We start from the raw sequence: 17646 nt of genomic DNA, 5'->3' as shown, positions 1-17646 counted from the left end.
ACCCAGCTGGCTTTAGCCAAAAAGGGCCTTATTATTAACTCAGGAGTATCTGAGGTGCCTCTTAGGCACTACTTAGGTTCTCTTGGCCTCACCTTCTCTCCCTCCAGCTGCTGCACAGGCTCTAACTTCATAATTTGACAGCACAATTTGACAGCTTCTCAGCTCACACCTTGTCAATGGCCTCTTGCCTCAAGACTTCCCAGTTGACACGGAGATGCAGGATCCTGCTTGTCTTCCAATATTCCAAACCCAGAAATGTGGGAGAGTTAATAGCCTGTAATATGCATCCTTTGACCAGTGGAAAATGGGAACTATTGAATTAATTCTTGGCCATTTCTTTTCTCCAGTGGATTGCCCTGGGACACAGTTTATGTTGCTTCTTGAAGGACTAGCCCATGGTGGGATCAAACAATTGTACTTCACAGTGGCTGGCTCAATGATGCAACCTTGGATTGGTTCTCTCTCCTTTGGTGCTTTATTCCCTTTGTCCTTCACTCATGCTCCCTAGGATTTCACTGTCTGTTAAAGTGGTAGCACAAAGCCCTTTGCTCAGGCTCTTCTCTTTTGGGACATCTTGTAGCATAAAGTCCAGGTAGAGGTGATGTAGGGGCTTAAAGGTTTTATCAGGTTTTCTTTCTTTCTTTCTTTCTTTCTTTCTTTCTTTCTTTCTTTCTTTCTTTTTCTTTCTTCTTTCTTTCTCTCTTTCTTTCATTAAAGATTGTATTTACTTATTCGTGAGAGAGAGAGAGGCAGGCTCCCTTTAGAGCAGGGAGCCTGATGCAGGACTCAATCCCAGGACCCTGGGATTATGACCTGAGCCAAAGGCAGACGCTTAACCAACTGAGTCACCCAGGCACCCTCAGGTACTTATTTTTTCTCCATGTTTTGCCTATGTTAGCTGAATTTGCAGCAGTCTCTCTCCTAATGGTACTAAGATGGCCCCAGAAGCCTCAACAATGGATTTTTCCAGGTTCACATTTCATGGGGAAACAGTCTTTATTCCCAACATCTCAAACACAGTTGAGAGTTATTGACTCTGATTGGCCTAATTAGGTCAGTGACCATCCCTGAACCCATCACAATGGCCAGGAGAATGCCATGTTCTAGTTGTCTCCAGCCTAGAAGTTAATACCCAAAGGAGAGGGATGAATGGAGAATGGGAGAGGGGTGGATGCTCAAACAAAACCCAGGAGGGGTTGTCTAAAGTAGTAACAAATACTCAGCACAACAGAAAAGGTTGAGGCAGAAGAAACCAATCTTCTGCCCCAGCAGAATTTTCCCACAGAAAGTTTTTAGGTTTTCCAGAAACCAAAAGTTTTTGGCTTAAACCCTGCCACAGAATTGATCCTTTTTCTTTTGTACCAAGATGGATAGAAATACTGGTAGGTCTACAGACGTGATCTACTTCCTCCCTAAAAGACAAAGTATCTCATCTTCAGAATAATCAAACAATTGAAGAATACTCTGTTTAGTGATAAAAGCAATTGAACACAGATTGATGGCAATTCCTGCATACCGAGTGCTATCCTAGGCTCTGGGATCCAGAGTTAAATAAAATATGTTCCAAACCGAATTCCAACAATGTCATTTCCCTACTGAAAAATCACTTAATATCTTCTCATCTGTAAAAGGCAAAATTCCCAATATCCAAACACAAGGCCCTCAGTAATCTGGCTTCTGCCTATCCAGCCTCTTCTCCAGAGTATCAATACCCTTCCCCTTTCTCAAACAGTCTATATTCTTTCATTAGATCAGACAACTATGGAGCAAAGCCATCAATCAGTCAATATTGATAAGCTGCAAGGCTCTACAGAGCTCATGTGCAAAGACATAAAAATGCTTGGAATCAATCCAACATAGGAGATGGGACATAAACCCATGGAAAGGAAGATAACCTAAGAATTAAGTAACAATCTAAAACACCAAGGTGTGAGGTTCTGAGAAATATTCTGAAGATGGAAGTGACAGAGTTGGGGATACTGTATATGAGAAGAGAGTGTATGATACCCACTTACAGTTTACAGCCAATTTCACATACTTTCTTACTTGAACTGAATCAAATTTCCATTGGATATAAGAAGGAAAGGAGGAGAAGAGGAGGGGAGAGGTGGGGAAGGGAGGAGGAAGGGGAGGAAGAGGAAGAGAGGGAGGAAGGAAGACAATGTTAATATCTATGTAGGGGTTTACAGCCCACCAAGCAATTTCATAGGCATGATCTCATTAGATCCTCACACAGGTCAGAGGGAGTTATTGCTTCTATTCATTACACAAAGGCTGAGACTCAGTGTAGCAATACTCAGCTCACACCCAGCAGAGAAGGACTTAAACACTCTGTCATTTCAAGTTCCTAATTTTTCTACTCTGTTCAACTACAGCTGAGACAATAAGAAGTGGGAGCCATGCTGGTACATCCTATATCAGCACATGAATGCACAAAATCAAATGGAAATATTTCAAGTAAACAGTGTGATGTGTGGCAGAAAGATCAAGGATAAAGAAAATTGAGTAAATATCACTAGAACTGTTGTGTTTTTTTAAAAGCATTGATGGGATACCTGGGTGGCTCAGCGGTTGAGCATCTGCCTTCAGCCCAGGGCATGATCCTGGAGTCCCAGGATCAATCCCACATCGGGCTCCCTGCATGGAGCCTGCTTCTCCCTCTGCCTATGTCTCTGCCTCTCTCTGTGAGTGTCTTTCATGAATAAATAAATAAAATCTTTAAAAATTATAACCTTTGAATCAGACCAAATGCTAAAAAGTTAAACAATACATAAGAAATCAAGTTTCCACAAAGAGGTAGAAGACCCTCTGAAAACTATAAAACACTGATGAAATTCCATTCTATGCTCATGGATTGCAAGAATAAATATTGTTAAAATGTCTATACTACCCAAAGTAATCCACACATTCATTGCAATCCCTATCAAAATATCACCAGCATTTATCACAGAGCTAGAACAAATGATCTTAAAATTTGTATGGGGCCACAAAAGACCCCAAATAGCCGAAGCAATCTTGAGAAAGAAAAGCAGTGCTGGAGGCATCACAATTCCAAACTTCAAGTTACATTACAGAGCTGTAGTTATCAAAACAGTATGGTACTGGCACACAAATCAATGGAACAGAATAGAAAATCCAGAAATAAACCCACAATTATATGGTCACTTAATCTTCAACAAAACAGAAAAGAATATCTGATGGAAAAAAGGACAGTCTCTTCAAAAAATGGTGTTGGGAAAACCAGACAACAACATGCAAAAGAATGAAACTGGACCACTTTCTTTCACCATACACAAAAATAAATTCAAAATGGATTAAATGTGGGATAGAAACAGATGGAACTCTAGAGAACAAACATCAGTTTACCAGATGGTTACCAGTTTACCATCAGGTTACCAGAGGGGAGGTAGGTGGGAGGATGGGTAAAATAGGTGATGGGGATGAAGGGTGCACTTGTTGTGATGAGCACCAAGTGATTAAAATAAAAAATAAATACAAAATAAAACATAACATTTGGGCAAGTTCGAAAATAAAATTTAAGGTCAGAATCATGGGATGCCTGGGTCGCTCAGCGGTTGAGCGCCTGCCTTCGGCCCAGGGCATGATCCTGGGACCCCAGGATTGAGTCCCACATTGGGCTCCCTGCATGGAGCCTGCTTCTCTCTTTCTGCCCCTCTCTCTGTGTGTCTCTCATGAATAAATAAAATCTTTAAAAAAAAATAAGATCAGAATCATATTCAGGAGGGCACCTGTGGCTCAGTCAGTTAAGCATCTGCCTTCAGCTCAGGTCATGATCTCAGGGTTCTGGGATCGAGCCCCTCATCAGGCTCCCTGCTCAGTGGAGGGTCTGTTTCTCCCTCTCCCTCTGCCCCTACCCCCTGCTTGTATTCTTTCATACTCTCTCAAATAAATAAATAAATAAATCTTATAAAAAGAGTCATGTTCAGCAATATTTTGGCATACAGTATGCAAGATGCTCAAATGAATTAAAGAGAAACATACAAAGATCTCTCATAGAAATGTGGAGAAAAGGTATTGCTAGAAAATTCACTGAAAGAGTAATATAGAGCTGAGAAATATGTGAAAACATGTTCATCCTACGTAAGATCAAGGAAATGTAAATTAAAACAACAAAGAGATACCATCTTATTTATCAAATAGCTAAGAATTAAAAAAAAATCTTATTGGTCAATATGTGGTGAGACAGAGTGTAAAATAGTACAATCTTTCCAGAAAGTGGATTTTCATTATGTACTAAGATCCTTAAAAAAGATCCCTTTGCTTTGACCCAGTAAATACACTTGTGGAACAATCCCAAAGAAATAACAGGGATGTAGTTAAAGATTTATATATAAAATGTGTGCATTGATGAATGAAAAAGTAGATTTGGCACACACACACACACACACACACACACACAATATGACTCAGTCACAAAAAGAATGAAATCTTGCCATTAGTGACAACATGAATCGACTTAGAGAGTATTAGGCTAAATGAAATAAATCAGAGAAAGACAAACACCATATGATTTCACTTCTACGTGGAATCTAAAAAACAAAGCAAATGAACAAACAAACCAAGCAGACTCCATAATACAGAGAACAAACTGGTTGTTGCCAGAGGGAAGGAGTGAGTGAAGTGGTGAAGGGGATTAAGAGGTACAAACATCTAGTTATAAAATAAATAAATCAGAGGATGAAAAGTATAGCAAGGACAATATAGTCAATGATGTAATAACATTGTATGGTGACAGATGGTGAATACACTTACCATGATGAACATTGAGTAAAGTGTGCATGTATATATATACACACATGTTGTACACCTGGAACCAATATGACATTGTATGTCAACTATACTTAAGTAATAAATTTAAAAATATTTTTTATGTTTGTTAAATATGATTGTTTTTATACAGATACATTGTTAATCATGCTGAGCAATGATCAAATTATTCTAAATCTGAAAATGCAGTCCTTAAAAATGATAATTATGACAATGCTTAGTGTCAGGGGAAAATAGAAACCACATAATGCTGAGTGCCCTGCAGGATACAAATCTGCACATGTAGTAGAAACTCATTCAGAAAGAATCAGAGCAGGATGCTTACAATGGTTATCACCACATGGTGAGATAAGGGTGATTGCTATTTTCTTCTTCGTTTCTGTTTTCCAAATTTTCTACAAAGAGCATTTCCAGGTGTTTGTTTAAGTAGGTTCCACACCCACCATGGAGCCCAATATGAGGCTTGAACCATGACCCTGAGATCAAAACCTGAGCTGAGATCAAAAGATGGATGTTTAACCAAATGAGCCACCCAGGCACCCCTCAAGGTTTTATAGAAAGAAAGAAACCCTAATATTCAGACTAGATAGAATTTTATTTTTTTAAAGAATCAAGTTCACGTTCCTTAAAAGCTGTTAAGTTAGTGTTTTTGATGAGAACATGTTCAGCTAAAAGTCATGGAGGGTTTCATGTTGGCTTAAGAAGTAGACTAGAGGGCAGTCCGGTGGCTCAGCGGTTTAGCGCTGCCTTCAGCCCAGGGCATGATTCTGGAGACCTGGAATGGAGTCCTACGTTGGGCTCCCTGCATGGAGCCTGTTTCTCCCTCTGCCTGTGTCTCTGCCTCTCTTTCTCTCTGTGTCTCTCATGAATAAATAAAATCTTTTTTAAAAAAAAAGTAGACTAGAGATAGTCACAAGCTTTGATCAGAGCCTTTATCTCTGTGATTATCTTGCAACCTCTTCATGGTGATAAAAGGGCTGCTGCAGCTCCTGCCATCAGATTCATGTTAAGGCAGAAAAAAAGGTGGAAGTTTCCCAGTGGTGATTTTTAAAAAGGATCCCAAATTCATTGACATTCCTCCCTTTAGAGGTGGGTCGGTCTCTGTGCTTTCCTCTTGACTCTAGACAGACTTATGATTACTTCAACCAATGGATATGGGAGAAGTGGTGCTTTGTGACTTCCAAGGCTCAATCAGTAAAAGGCCATACACCTTCCAAGTGCCTCTCTTAGAATGTTTGATCTTCAGAAACTCCCTCTTGGGATGCTTCCTCTCAGAACCAGCTACCATGCTGTGAGAAGCCCAGGCCACAAGGAGAGTTCAGAGGCCATGTGTAAGATGCTCCAACTGACAGTGCTAACGGAGTCCAGCCTTTGGGTCATCCCAGCCCAGATGCTAGAGAGATAAGTGAAGAAGCCTCCAGATTCACACTGTTCCATTCAGGAGCCGCTGGCCATCTATGGTTATTTCAATTCACATTTAATTAAAAGTAAATGAAAACATTAGTTCCTCAATCACTCTGGCTACATTTCAAGTGTACAAGAGCCACAGGTGACTAGTGGCTATCATATTGGACAACATAGATGTTTCTATCGTTGGAGAAAGTTCTATTAGACAAATCTGCTCCAGATGATTCTTGAGTGTTTGAGTCTTCCCAGCTGAAGCTCCAGATGTTGTGTGGCATAGAAAGGCCATCTGTCTCCTGTACTCTGTCTGAATTTCTGATCTACAGGATCTCAGAACATAATAAAATAGGTGTTTTATGCTGCTAAGTTTTGGATAGTTTGTTATGTAGCAGTAGTAACTGACATACGTTCCTTTGATAAGAAGAGTAAAGCTTTCTTAGAAACCATCATATATATTGTTGGACCATGTATCTATTTTATAAACTAAATTTTATGTATGTAATTCTATTTGAGTAAGTAGAGCTGTAAAACAATCTATGCTTTAAATTTATGTATCATTATAATTGAACACTTACCATTTTTTGTAACATGGTATACAACAGGTGAAATCTGGAATTCATATATTTAAAGCATTCTAATATTATTAATAAATGTTAATCAATTAATGTTCTTTGTGTGTAGAATGTTGTGAACACTGTATCAACTCCCAGAATCTGCAACTATAATCTCTGGCTGAGACCAAAATCCTTATCCTTTGCTAATGGAAAGAAATGGAAAGATTTGGTTTGGATTTTTGCTCATCAAGATAATAGGGAGTAAGCAAGTTATAAGGACATATTTTCCTATTGGACCAATTCCTTCAGTGGAATTGCTTGTCCCAAAGATAAATGAGTATGTTCAGTGTTATCTAGTTATCTTTCGATTACAACTGTGCTCCCATCTCTTTTAGAGAATGAATGGCTCTCCTCCACTAACCCATATGAAAAGCCACAGGAAACCACAATGAGGTTTCTTCAGTCATAAATGTGTGACTTCCTGTGAAAAATGTTTAGGAAAGAATTGGTTTACTTGGTTTTTAATAACTTGGTGATTATTTTATAATTGTTCCTCACCAACAATTTTAAAATGTGCATGGTTCATATTGCATGACTGTCCACAAGAAATGAACGACAATAAGGATAAAAATATTATGCTCATATGCTAACTTTCAAGACACAAAGTTGATTCTCTAGAAGCTAAACAAGCCATAATAAGTACACATCAGGTGATGGTAACTTTCCTGTAATCCTCAGTTTACAAAGAAACAATGAGAATTTGAAGGTTTAGGACATGTCTCTCAGAAATCAAGGTGGGAGTATATATGTGTTTATATGTGTGAATGAGATAATAATTCACAGCACTTTCAAGAATTGTGTTTCATAATGATATTAGAACATATTTGTTTACCAAACAATAGTTACCTTCAGTGTGAGGCACTGCTCCAGGAGTCATGTGGAATGCAAAGTGGGGAAAGGCAAATGCTGTGATTTTCAGTGACTATTACTTGTCCACAGGCAGGAATATCTAGTTGCGATAACCACCTGGAGCCTCATATCAAATGCTTTTTTTTTTCCTCCATAAATCAAAATAATCATTTAGCAGTTCACTCCCCTAATTCCAAAGTAAATGTTAAGTGGTAATAAGTGATGGGGGGGGGGGGAGGGCATTTAAAGTGTAAAACTTGTATAAAGGAAATTTTATACCTGTGACTTGGAAGGGTATGAATCTGGTTTTCCTTTTCCTTTTACTTGTAAACTATATATATATATATATATATATATATATATATATATATATATATATATATTTTAAAGATTTTATTTATCTATTCATGAGAGACACATAGAGGCAGAGACACAGGCAGAGGGAGAAGCAGGCTCCATGCAGGGAGCCTGATGTGGGACTCGATCCTGGGTCTCCAGGATCATGCCCTGGGCTGAAGGCGGCATTAAACCACTGAGCCACCCGGGCTGCCCTGTAAACTGTTTTTTAAAAAAGAACTACATTGTAATTTACTTTAGGGGCATTGGGTTTTAAACGTGGAATTTTTAAATTGAAAGAGATGATTAGAGATTATGTATCCAACCCTCTTTATAGGTGAGAGAACTGAAGGTTCATAGAAATGGGTAAAATCAGATCTGCCAATACCTGCACTTCAGTACTTTGCCCAGTATGCTGTGGGGCCTTAATGTGCGTGTGTGTTTATATTTGCTTTGAAACGTTCTCATATCCTTCGACTGAGTTCCAAAAACATACATTTTTGACATCTAAATTTTTTATTTAAAAATTATATTTACTGCCATTGATAATTAATCAGAACCTATTGGATGACTGCACTTGAATTTTAAGGCTGGGATTATAGATTGGGTACATGCAAAAAAAGAGAATTTGTGCCTTTGAGAATTCTTGAAAAGTATAGATAAGGTTGACAACATGGCAATTCATCTATCTTTGGTTAGACATTTTAATGTCAGCCAAGCCTAATATGCTCCTCTAATTATAGTGATATATTTTCCAAATTACAAATCAAGACACATGGCCCAACACATGGTCCTGCAATTCTGGATGTTTGGTACAGTATTATTTGCCTAATGGTAAGAGAAATTATGCTCTGGAGCACATGAAAAATGAAGCGTTTCTCTTGATACTCCATTCCCAAAATATACTATCTTGCTTCTTGTAATTTCTGTGCTCAACTAATTAAAAAATTAAAACTCACTTTTTTTTTTTTTACAACAAATGGAATGAATGTTCATTATAGGAAACAAAAGATACAACTGAGCAAAAAGTAGAAAACACCTAAGGACTATTTTGATGCAGAGAAACATTTCATTTAAAATGTTTCCAGAAAATAAAGCACTTCCAACACTTTCACCATCATATCCCACTTTTCCTTGTTACAGAAAAATCCAAAGACTAAAAAAAAAAAAAAAAAAAAAAAAAAAAAAAAAAATCAGAATAAAACTTGGATGTTCTTAAAACACACGCCGCCTGAGTTTTAGGAATCCATACAATGACCACTCCCACCCTCAACCCATTCTACAAACCTGTCTTCCCTTTCCCTCCCACACACACACTGGGGACTTTAGCAATAGCCTTTTTTTTTTTTTTTTTTTTTTATCAATTCGGTTCCCTCTAAAGGGGAACAGCGGGTGGAGGCACGAGGGCAGGAGAGTCAGGGTGGAGAAGAATAGGCCACAACCGGATTTTGCATCCATAAAGCGCAGAGCCTCTAGGCCTAACAGTCAAGCGGGTGTGCGCCCAAGGAGTACAGCTGGTCTACACCGCCGGCTCCGCGGACACCCCACCCCGCGGAGAGCCGCGCTTTAACTTCCTTATAGCAGGTTGAGAGCGCAGGCCCCACCGTTTTAAGAGGAAGGCGGAGCCCCAGCTGGTGTTTTTCCAGGAAGCACTTCTTGAGCGCAGAGGAAAGGGGAGAGGAGGCCAGCGCTGGGCGTTTCATTCATTGCTCCTCTTTCTCCCCCTCCCAGCTCCCCTCGGCTCCGACTCGCTCTCTCCTCTTCCCGGTGCCAGTCTGACGTCGGTCTCCTGGATACCAGGCAGCCAATCGCCTCGCCGCTAGGGGAGGAGCGCGGCCAATCAGGCGTCGTTGCTACCTGTGGGTAATATTTTTAGCCGAGAGGGACGCTGGCCTCCACTCCCCCTGGAACTCCGTGTATCCCTCGGCTGCAGGTTGTGGAAAGGGGGCGCTTACCCGCCTCCCGGGAGTCTCTCTCTTTCCCCGCCCGTTCTTTCAACCGAAGAGGATCTTAAACGCGCATTACAGGAAGGCGCCGTGTGCATGGGTCTTGAGGTTAAAGTACCACCTGAAAACGCGCATGCATAGACACTGAGATACGTACGCAGTTTGGCACGGAGGCCTGGGCCGGGATGTGTGGGGTAAAATGGGATTCTTCCTGCGGTCTCCAGCCACCCCCGCGTCCAAGTGGCTGCCGGGTCGCACGGGGAGGTCGGAGGGATGCGGAGGCAGTTAAACTGTCACCTGGGCGGGAGGTGCGGCCAGGTGCTGTGTCTCCCCCACCCCCACCCGCTGCCCGGCACGGCGGCTTCGGGTTCTGCTGCTGCCACTCCCGGGTGGCAGTTGGCCTAGGCCCCCGAGGTGATTAATATTCAATGAACCGGCTGCACGAGTCCCCGGCACAGTTCGCCCTTTCTCTGAGGCTCTCCTGCGTGCACCGGGGGCCGATGTGGTGGCGCGTCCACGGGGGGGAATTTCCCGGGCCACAGTCCCGCTCGCGTAGGGCATTTTTTGGTAAAGCGTCCCCTCCCTCTCGAGGCCTCGGGCTCTCCGCGTTCTTCGCCGCCGCTCCGCCACCTGCCTGGCTCCCCTCCCCCCTTCTCTCCGAGGCTCTTCGCCTGGACCCGGCGTCAGCCGCCCCACCCACCACCGTCGCCCTCACTGGCACTTCTTTCCCCCAATCCCTTTCCCAGTTTCCTCTTAGTCCCGCCCACGGCGGCCCCAGGACGTCGGTTCATTGGCCGTCGTGGAGCCGGAGGGGTGTGGCCTCGTCCCCGGGTCCCTCCGCCGCCCGGCAGGACATGGGCAGGCGGGACTCGACCAATGGCGTCGAGGGGCAGGGCAGGGGCGGAGCCGCCGCCGAGGGTCTGGGGTGAGGGGCGGGAGGGCGGGGAATGGTTACGCGGCCCCGAGCTGTGTGACGCGAGGCGGGCGCGCGCGCGCCCCTACGGGAGGGGATGGGGGCGGGGAGGAGCATATAAAATGAGAGGCGGGGCGCGCGCCGCGGCAGAAGGAGCGAAGCTCTGGCCCGGCGCGGAGCGGGCGTACTACGGGCCGCTGGGCCAGGCCACCGGGCTGTGTGGAGAAGCGAGCGCGCTCGCCTGACCCGGCCCCGCCACCCCGAGCCACAGCGCCGAGCTGCCGAGCTGCCGAGCTGCCAGGCCCGCGCCCAGGCCCCCGTCGTCCGCCCGGCGGCGCCGCGTAGCATTCAGCCTGCTGGGCTCCGCCGCCCTCCCGAGCCCCCGCCCTGCCGCCCCTGCTCCCCCGCCCGGCGGCCGGCTCTGTGGTGGACGCAGCCCGTAAGTATCGAGGGGCGGCGGGGCTGCAGCGGCCGAGCCCCGGGCCCTCGGGGACCGCGGCGCGGCGGCCGGAGCGCGGAGGGGAGCGGCTCGCAGGGGCCCCGGCGCGGCGGGACCTGGAGGCGGGGCCGGCCGGCGCCCGGAGGGGGGGCGGGGGTTGGGGCGCCGGGAGGATCGGCGAGCTCCAGGGGCGCGGTGGGGTCCGCGGGGCCCGAAGTGGTGCGGGGAGCCGCTGCTCCCGGGGCTCTGGCCGGTCCCCGGGGCCTCGGGCGGGGGGCGGGCGCGGCGGGTCGGGTTACGGCGGGGGGAGGGGAGCGGCTGACCCGGAGCGGCCGGCGCCCCGACCTGCCCGGCGCCTGGCCCCAGTGGCTGCTTTGCCATTTCTCGTGGCCTTCCTCCTCCTCCTCCTCGTTTTCGGAGGAGACTTGTACTCTCCTCCTCCCCCTCCTCCCCTGCTCCTCCTCCTCTCCTCCTCCTCCTCGCTGCTGCTGCTCCAGCGCTCGGGCTCCGAGAGCTGTGAGCAGAAATCTAATGAGACCCAACTGGCTGTTTATGTAATTCTTCACACTCCTGCTTAAGGCGTTGCTTTCAAACTACCTTTCGCGGAGCCTGAATTTCTCTCGGCTGCACCGTCAAGCAATTTGGCTTAATCAGCTGCCTTGGCCGGCACTGGGCTTTGGGCTTGAAAGTGTAGTTTGGGGGCAGCCGGAGATCCTTTTTTTCCCTTTGTCACCACAAATAATGGAAAATGGAACAGATGGATTGATACCAACTTGATTTTTTAAAATGTCCTTTTAAATCAACCTCAGTGTACAAATAGATCCCTTTCGCAAATATCTTCTGTTTGCCCTTGATCTTTTCTTATCCCCACCCAATGCTGATCCAGCAAACGTTTAAAGGTCGACCTTATCGTACAAGCCTCTCCGGCTGTTCTCTTATCGCGAAGGAGGGAGGTGGTTTTGAAAATCAGAATAAACTCAGAAACCCTGCCCTTTAAAGAGAATAATCAATAGAGTTTTGAAATTAATTGTTGCTTTTGTTATACTTGCTGTTAAAGAGGTATTTTCAGATTTAGAAAGATGCACATTGGAAAGGAAAAACAGAGAAGCTCGATTTTTACGTTGTGTGCCCTTAGCATATTTAAGACGGCAGTGATACAGGATAGTTTGGTTCATAATTATTGTTCACTAGGATGGCAGTTCATTTAGTATTTTTAATTTTAGCTTCACGTACTTTGGAAATTAAAATAATTTTCCTAACTTCTCAAATGTCTGAATGTTTAACCATACAGCAGATTTAGGCAGCATATATCCAGAATGAATTGAAATACAGAATCCATATCTAAATTAGTGAATAGGAATATGATCACTTTCTAAAACTGGTATATATGTGTGTGGAGGTGGGTGGATGGTTGTGCAGAGTAGAGTTTCCAATAAATATTCTTGTGAGAATTGAGGGAGGAAATACACTACATATGGGGGAGATTTTATATATACATATATACACACACATATATACATATACATATATATATATATATATATATATATATATATATGAGCTGTATTCAGGGAAAAAAAGTAAATAATAGGGTTAAAAATACTGTTTTAACTGTAAATCCTAAGTTGTCCCATGAGATTTTGAACTTTAATAAACAATTTTCTGTTGTATATTCCTTTATTTTGTGCTGATTATATTTTTCTGACTTCCTAGCCTATTAGACTTTTTCAAAAGTAAAATTACTCCGGGGGTGAGAAAAGGCTGTGGGACTTAGATTTATCTTATTTGGACATGTTTGTTTTTGTTTTGTTTTGTTTTTCTTTAAGGAGCAAGACCACTCAAGGTGAAGGATAATCTACAAAGTACCAGCACTTTGAATGAAAATTTGTTTCTCTGCCACAAACTGAACACTGTGTGTGTGTGTTGGGGGGGGAGTTGAAACACAAATCTCACTTTGTGGCATAGCAGCTATGCAGCTTGAAATCCAAGTAGCACTAAATTTTATTATTTCATATTTGTACAATAAGCTTCCCAGGAGACGTGTCAACATTTTTGGTGAAGAGCTTGAAAGACTTCTTAAGAAGAAATATGAAGGGCACTGGTATCCTGAAAAGCCATACAAAGGATCAGGGTTTAGATGTATACACATAGGGGAGAAAGTGGACCCAGTGATTGAACAAGCATCCAAAGAGAGTGGTTTGGACATTGATGATGTTCGTGGCAATCTGCCACAGGATCTTAGTGTTTGGATCGACCCGTTTGAGGTTTCCTACCAAATTGGTGAAAAGGGACCAGTGAAGGTGCTTTATGTGGATGATAATAATGAAAATGGATGTGAGTTGGATAAAGAGATCAAAAACAGCTTTAACCCAGAGGCCCAGGTTTTTATGCCCATAAGTGACCCAGCCTCATCCGTGTCCAGCTCTCCGTCGCCTCCCTTTGGTCACTCTGCTGCTGTAAGCCCTACCTTCATGCCCCGGTCCACTCAGCCTTTAACCTTTACCACTGCCACTTTTGCTGCCACCAAGTTCGGCTCTACCAAAATGAAGAATAGTGGCCGCAGCAACAAGGTTGCACGTACTTCTCCTATCAACCTCGGCTTGAATGTGAATGACCTCTTGAAGCAGAAAGCCATCTCTTCCTCAATGCACTCTCTGTACGGGCTTGGCCTGGGTAGCCAGCAGCAGCCGCAGCAGCAGCAGCAGCCATCCCAGCCTCCACCACCACCGCCACCACCGCAGCAGCAGCAACAGCAGAAAGCCTCTGCTCTTTCTCCTAATGCCAAGGAATTTATTTTTCCTAATATGCAGGGTCAAGGTAGTAGTACCAATGGAATGTTCCCAGGTGACAGCCCCCTTAACCTCAGTCCTCTCCAGTACAGTAATGCCTTTGATGTGTTTGCGGCCTATGGAGGCCTCAACGAGAAGTCTTTTGTAGATGGCTTGAATTTTAGCTTAAATAACATGCAGTATTCTAACCAGCAATTCCAGCCTGTTATGGCTAACTAAAAAAAGAAAAAAAAATGTACAAGTTAAAATGCACGGGCCCAAGGGGGATTTTTTTTTTTTTTACCTCCTTGAGATTTTTTTTTTTTTTTTTAAAGCTTATAGTAAGGATACATTCAAGCTTGGTTACAAAAATAAAACCTGCATCATTTTTCATTTGCCAACCAAGCACAAAGTTATTTTATACTGACTGTATATTTTAAAGTATACTCTCAGATATGGCCTCTTACAGTATTTAAGATATAGCAAGGACATGGCTGATTTTTTTTTTATAAAAAATTGGCACTAATAAGTGGGTTTATTGGTCTTTTCTAATTGTATAATTTAATTTAGTACAAAGTTTGTAAAATATCAGAGGATATATATATTGTTTCTACGACACGGTATTGCATTTATATCTTTTTACTACAGTGACCTGTGACAGCAGCAGCTTCATGTATTTTTTTTACTGAAATTGTAAAATATCCATCTTAAAGACATCAACTATTCTCAAAATTGTGTACAGGATATTCCTTTAGTGGTGGAATTAAAATGTACGAATATTTGCTTTTTCAAAAAAATGTATTTTCTGTTAAAGGTTTAAAGATTTTTGCTATATATTATGGAAGAAAATGTAATCGTAAATATTAATTTTGTACCTATATTGTGCAATACTTGAAAAAACGGTATAAAAGTATTTTGAGTCAGTGTCTTACATGTTAAGAGGGACTGAAATAGTTTATATTAAGTTTGTATTAAAATTCTTTAAAATTAAAAACACTTATCGTTGTCTTTGTTTTGAAGCCTTTGCCAAAGATCTACCTCTAGAGTTAAGATGTTGTAAATGCTAGTGATGTGGAAAGGCCTGACTCCTAGAATCATGGAGGAATAATGCAGTTGCACTACTACACCAGATAGTAGTAGTTTGCCACCTAAAAAGTCCCATCAAAACTGCATAACCTGACCGATGCTTGGGACTGCTTTATTGTATATTTTTAAGCAACTTTCTTCAGCCCACATGTATCTCTCTGTGAGCAGGGATGGGTATGCTAAGGCAGGCAACCCCGTTTTACGGCAATTTTTAAATTGTGGTGTGCTGACATCTGAGAGTCTGATGATAAAATGAAATTCACTCATGTAACCTGAGAGAATTTATTTGAAATGTATATGGAGAGACCATTTGGATTAGTTTCTTGCTTCTGCTGGGGAGGTGAGTAGCTCAGAAACCTTGCTTGGACAAAGCAGCTGACCTAACTATTTAAAAAGAAGATTAGGTCTGTTTACTAATCCTTACACTTAAAGTTCAGTCATGTTTAGTTGGAGAATTTATGATCAAACTCTACTCAAGATTGGACAGAGTGCTAAATGTTAGTGTTAGTATTTGTGTGCATTTTCCCAGCAAGAAAGTTTACTTTTTTCCTTTTTTGAAAAAAAAAAAAATTACTATTGGATAGCCAACCTGCTGCTTTGGGAGATGAAGGGAGGTTCAAAGATTACTCACCCGCAATGTGTCAAATTGGGGTGGCTTGGTAAGGGTGGAGTTTTAAAGTGATGAGTTGGGAGCAGGAGACACTATTTTTAAAGTAAAATGAGTCATTTCACTGTTTAAATGTCCATTGATACAGTGTTGACATAGTATTGGTGAGAAAATTGCCTCAAATTGGAAGAAAAATGTACATTTATAGTAAGGAACCAGCACTGTCTGGGTAACTGGTGAAATAAATTTGGTCTTAAATGAATTTTTTGGACACCAGTGTACAAAAGCCTTTTGTCTGTTACCCATGCAATTTAGAGCAATAAAAAGTTTTAAGGAAACAAGCACTGGGAATAACCAAGCTGAGCTGTTTCGTCCGCTCCATGGTGAGGCCTTTGTCCTTGAGTGGACAGAATGAGGCTATGAAGAAGACTGGGATAGTGAGTGGAACTGGCGGAGATCTGGTCTGCCAGCACTATCAATTATGTGCTTTTGTGATCCGCAAGTTTGAATAGCTGTAAGAATAATCAGTAATGGTCTTAAGTGCTAATTTCTCCTAGAGACTTGGGGGTGAAGTTATCCTAGGCTTAATAGGAAAATTGCCTTTTTATAAGTAAAGACTCAATGTACTTTTTCTGAATATAAGAATTAAGGCAATTGGCTAGTAGAAACACATTTGTAACAATCTGGAACGCTAATACATATAATCAGATTTTAAATAATTGATCTTAATGTAAATATGAGTATCTTCCACAACTTAGGGATGTGCGAATTCCCAAAAGATCTTAGGGAAATATATTAGTACCCATGTTGGTTTGGTGCTTGAATCTTTTTTTTTTTTTTTTTAAGATTTTATTTATTTAATCATGAGAGGCAGAGACAGGCAGAGACAGGCAGAGGGAGAAGCAGGCTCCAAGCAGGGAATCTGATCCGGACTCCGGGATCACACCTTGAGCCAAAGGCAGATGCTCAACTGCTGAGCCACCCAGGTGTCCCTGGTCCTTGAATCTTGATTGGTTTCAAAAAAAAATCCATTCACTTTGAGCTTGGTATCCTTGAGGACGTTTTTTTTCTTTTTAAAGAATGAACAGAGGCTCTGTTTTCATGCCCTTTTTGCCCTTTTTTTCCACATCCAATAGGAGTGGAAATGTTTTTTAAGTTTTTAATTCCAGTTAATATACAGTGTAATAGTAGTTTGGGATGTACAATATAGGGACTCAACATTTTTCATATGTCATCAGGTACTTACCACAAGTGCACTCTTAACTCCCCATCACCTATTTCACCCATTCCCCTCCCTTCTGGTAATCAGCTCTCTATAGTTAAGAGTCTGTGCCTTCGTTTGTCTCTTTTTTTTTCCCCTTTGCTTATTTTTCTTAAATTCCACATATGAGTGAAATCATATCGGTGTGTCTTTCTCTGACTTTCACTTAGCATTATATTCTCTAAGTCTACATAATTGCAAATGCAAGATTTCATTCTTTTTTTATGGCTGAATAATATTGTAGAATGTGGTGTGTGTATATAGCAGCATTATCATACACATAGTATGTATGTGTGTATATACATATATACACACCACATTTTTATCCATCAATTGATGGACACTTGAGCTGTTTCCATGATTTGGCTATTGTAGATAATGCTGCTATAAACATTAGGATGCACGTATCCCTTTGACTCAGTATTTTTGTATTTTTTTGAAAGGTAGCTAGTGATGTGATTGCTGAATATAGGATACTTCTATTTTTAACTTTTTGAGGAGTCTCTATACTGTTTTCCAGAGTGACTGCACCAGTATGCATTCCGAGCCTGAGGGCTCCCCTTTTTCCACAATCTCACCAACACTTGTTTCTTGTGTTTTGCTTTTTAGCTAAGGAATGGAATTTTTTCTTAAGA

General features: G+C 42.3%; 1 protein-coding gene and 1 long non-coding RNA gene across 4 annotated transcripts in view; one reads left to right on the top strand and one right to left on the bottom strand.

Moving 5' to 3' along the window:
- Positions 1 to 10587, bottom strand: part of LOC112917876 (uncharacterized) — a 59715-nt gene extending 49128 nt beyond the window's left edge. For all 3 annotated transcript variants that reach the window (XR_011999703.1, XR_003234570.2, XR_011999704.1), the window contains exon 1: positions 10095 to 10587. This is a non-coding gene — a long non-coding RNA (uncharacterized lncRNA). The remainder of the gene's footprint in view (positions 1 to 10094) is intronic.
- Positions 10588 to 10998: 411 nt separating this feature from the next.
- TOB1 (transducer of ERBB2, 1) lies at positions 10999 to 15051 on the top strand. Its single transcript, XM_072747482.1, has 2 exons — positions 10999 to 11289; positions 13116 to 15051. Exon 2 carries the CDS (start codon positions 13260 to 13262, stop codon positions 14295 to 14297), a length of 1038 nt encoding a protein of 345 aa, XP_072603583.1. The 5' UTR covers positions 10999 to 11289; positions 13116 to 13259; the 3' UTR covers positions 14298 to 15051.
- Positions 15052 to 17646: the final 2595 nt, after the last annotated feature.

This window comes from Vulpes vulpes, chromosome 2, assembly GCF_048418805.1.
Source record: "Vulpes vulpes isolate BD-2025 chromosome 2, VulVul3, whole genome shotgun sequence".
NCBI lineage: Eukaryota > Metazoa > Chordata > Mammalia > Carnivora > Canidae > Vulpes > Vulpes vulpes.
This window is presented reverse-complemented; position numbering and strand designations above follow the sequence as displayed.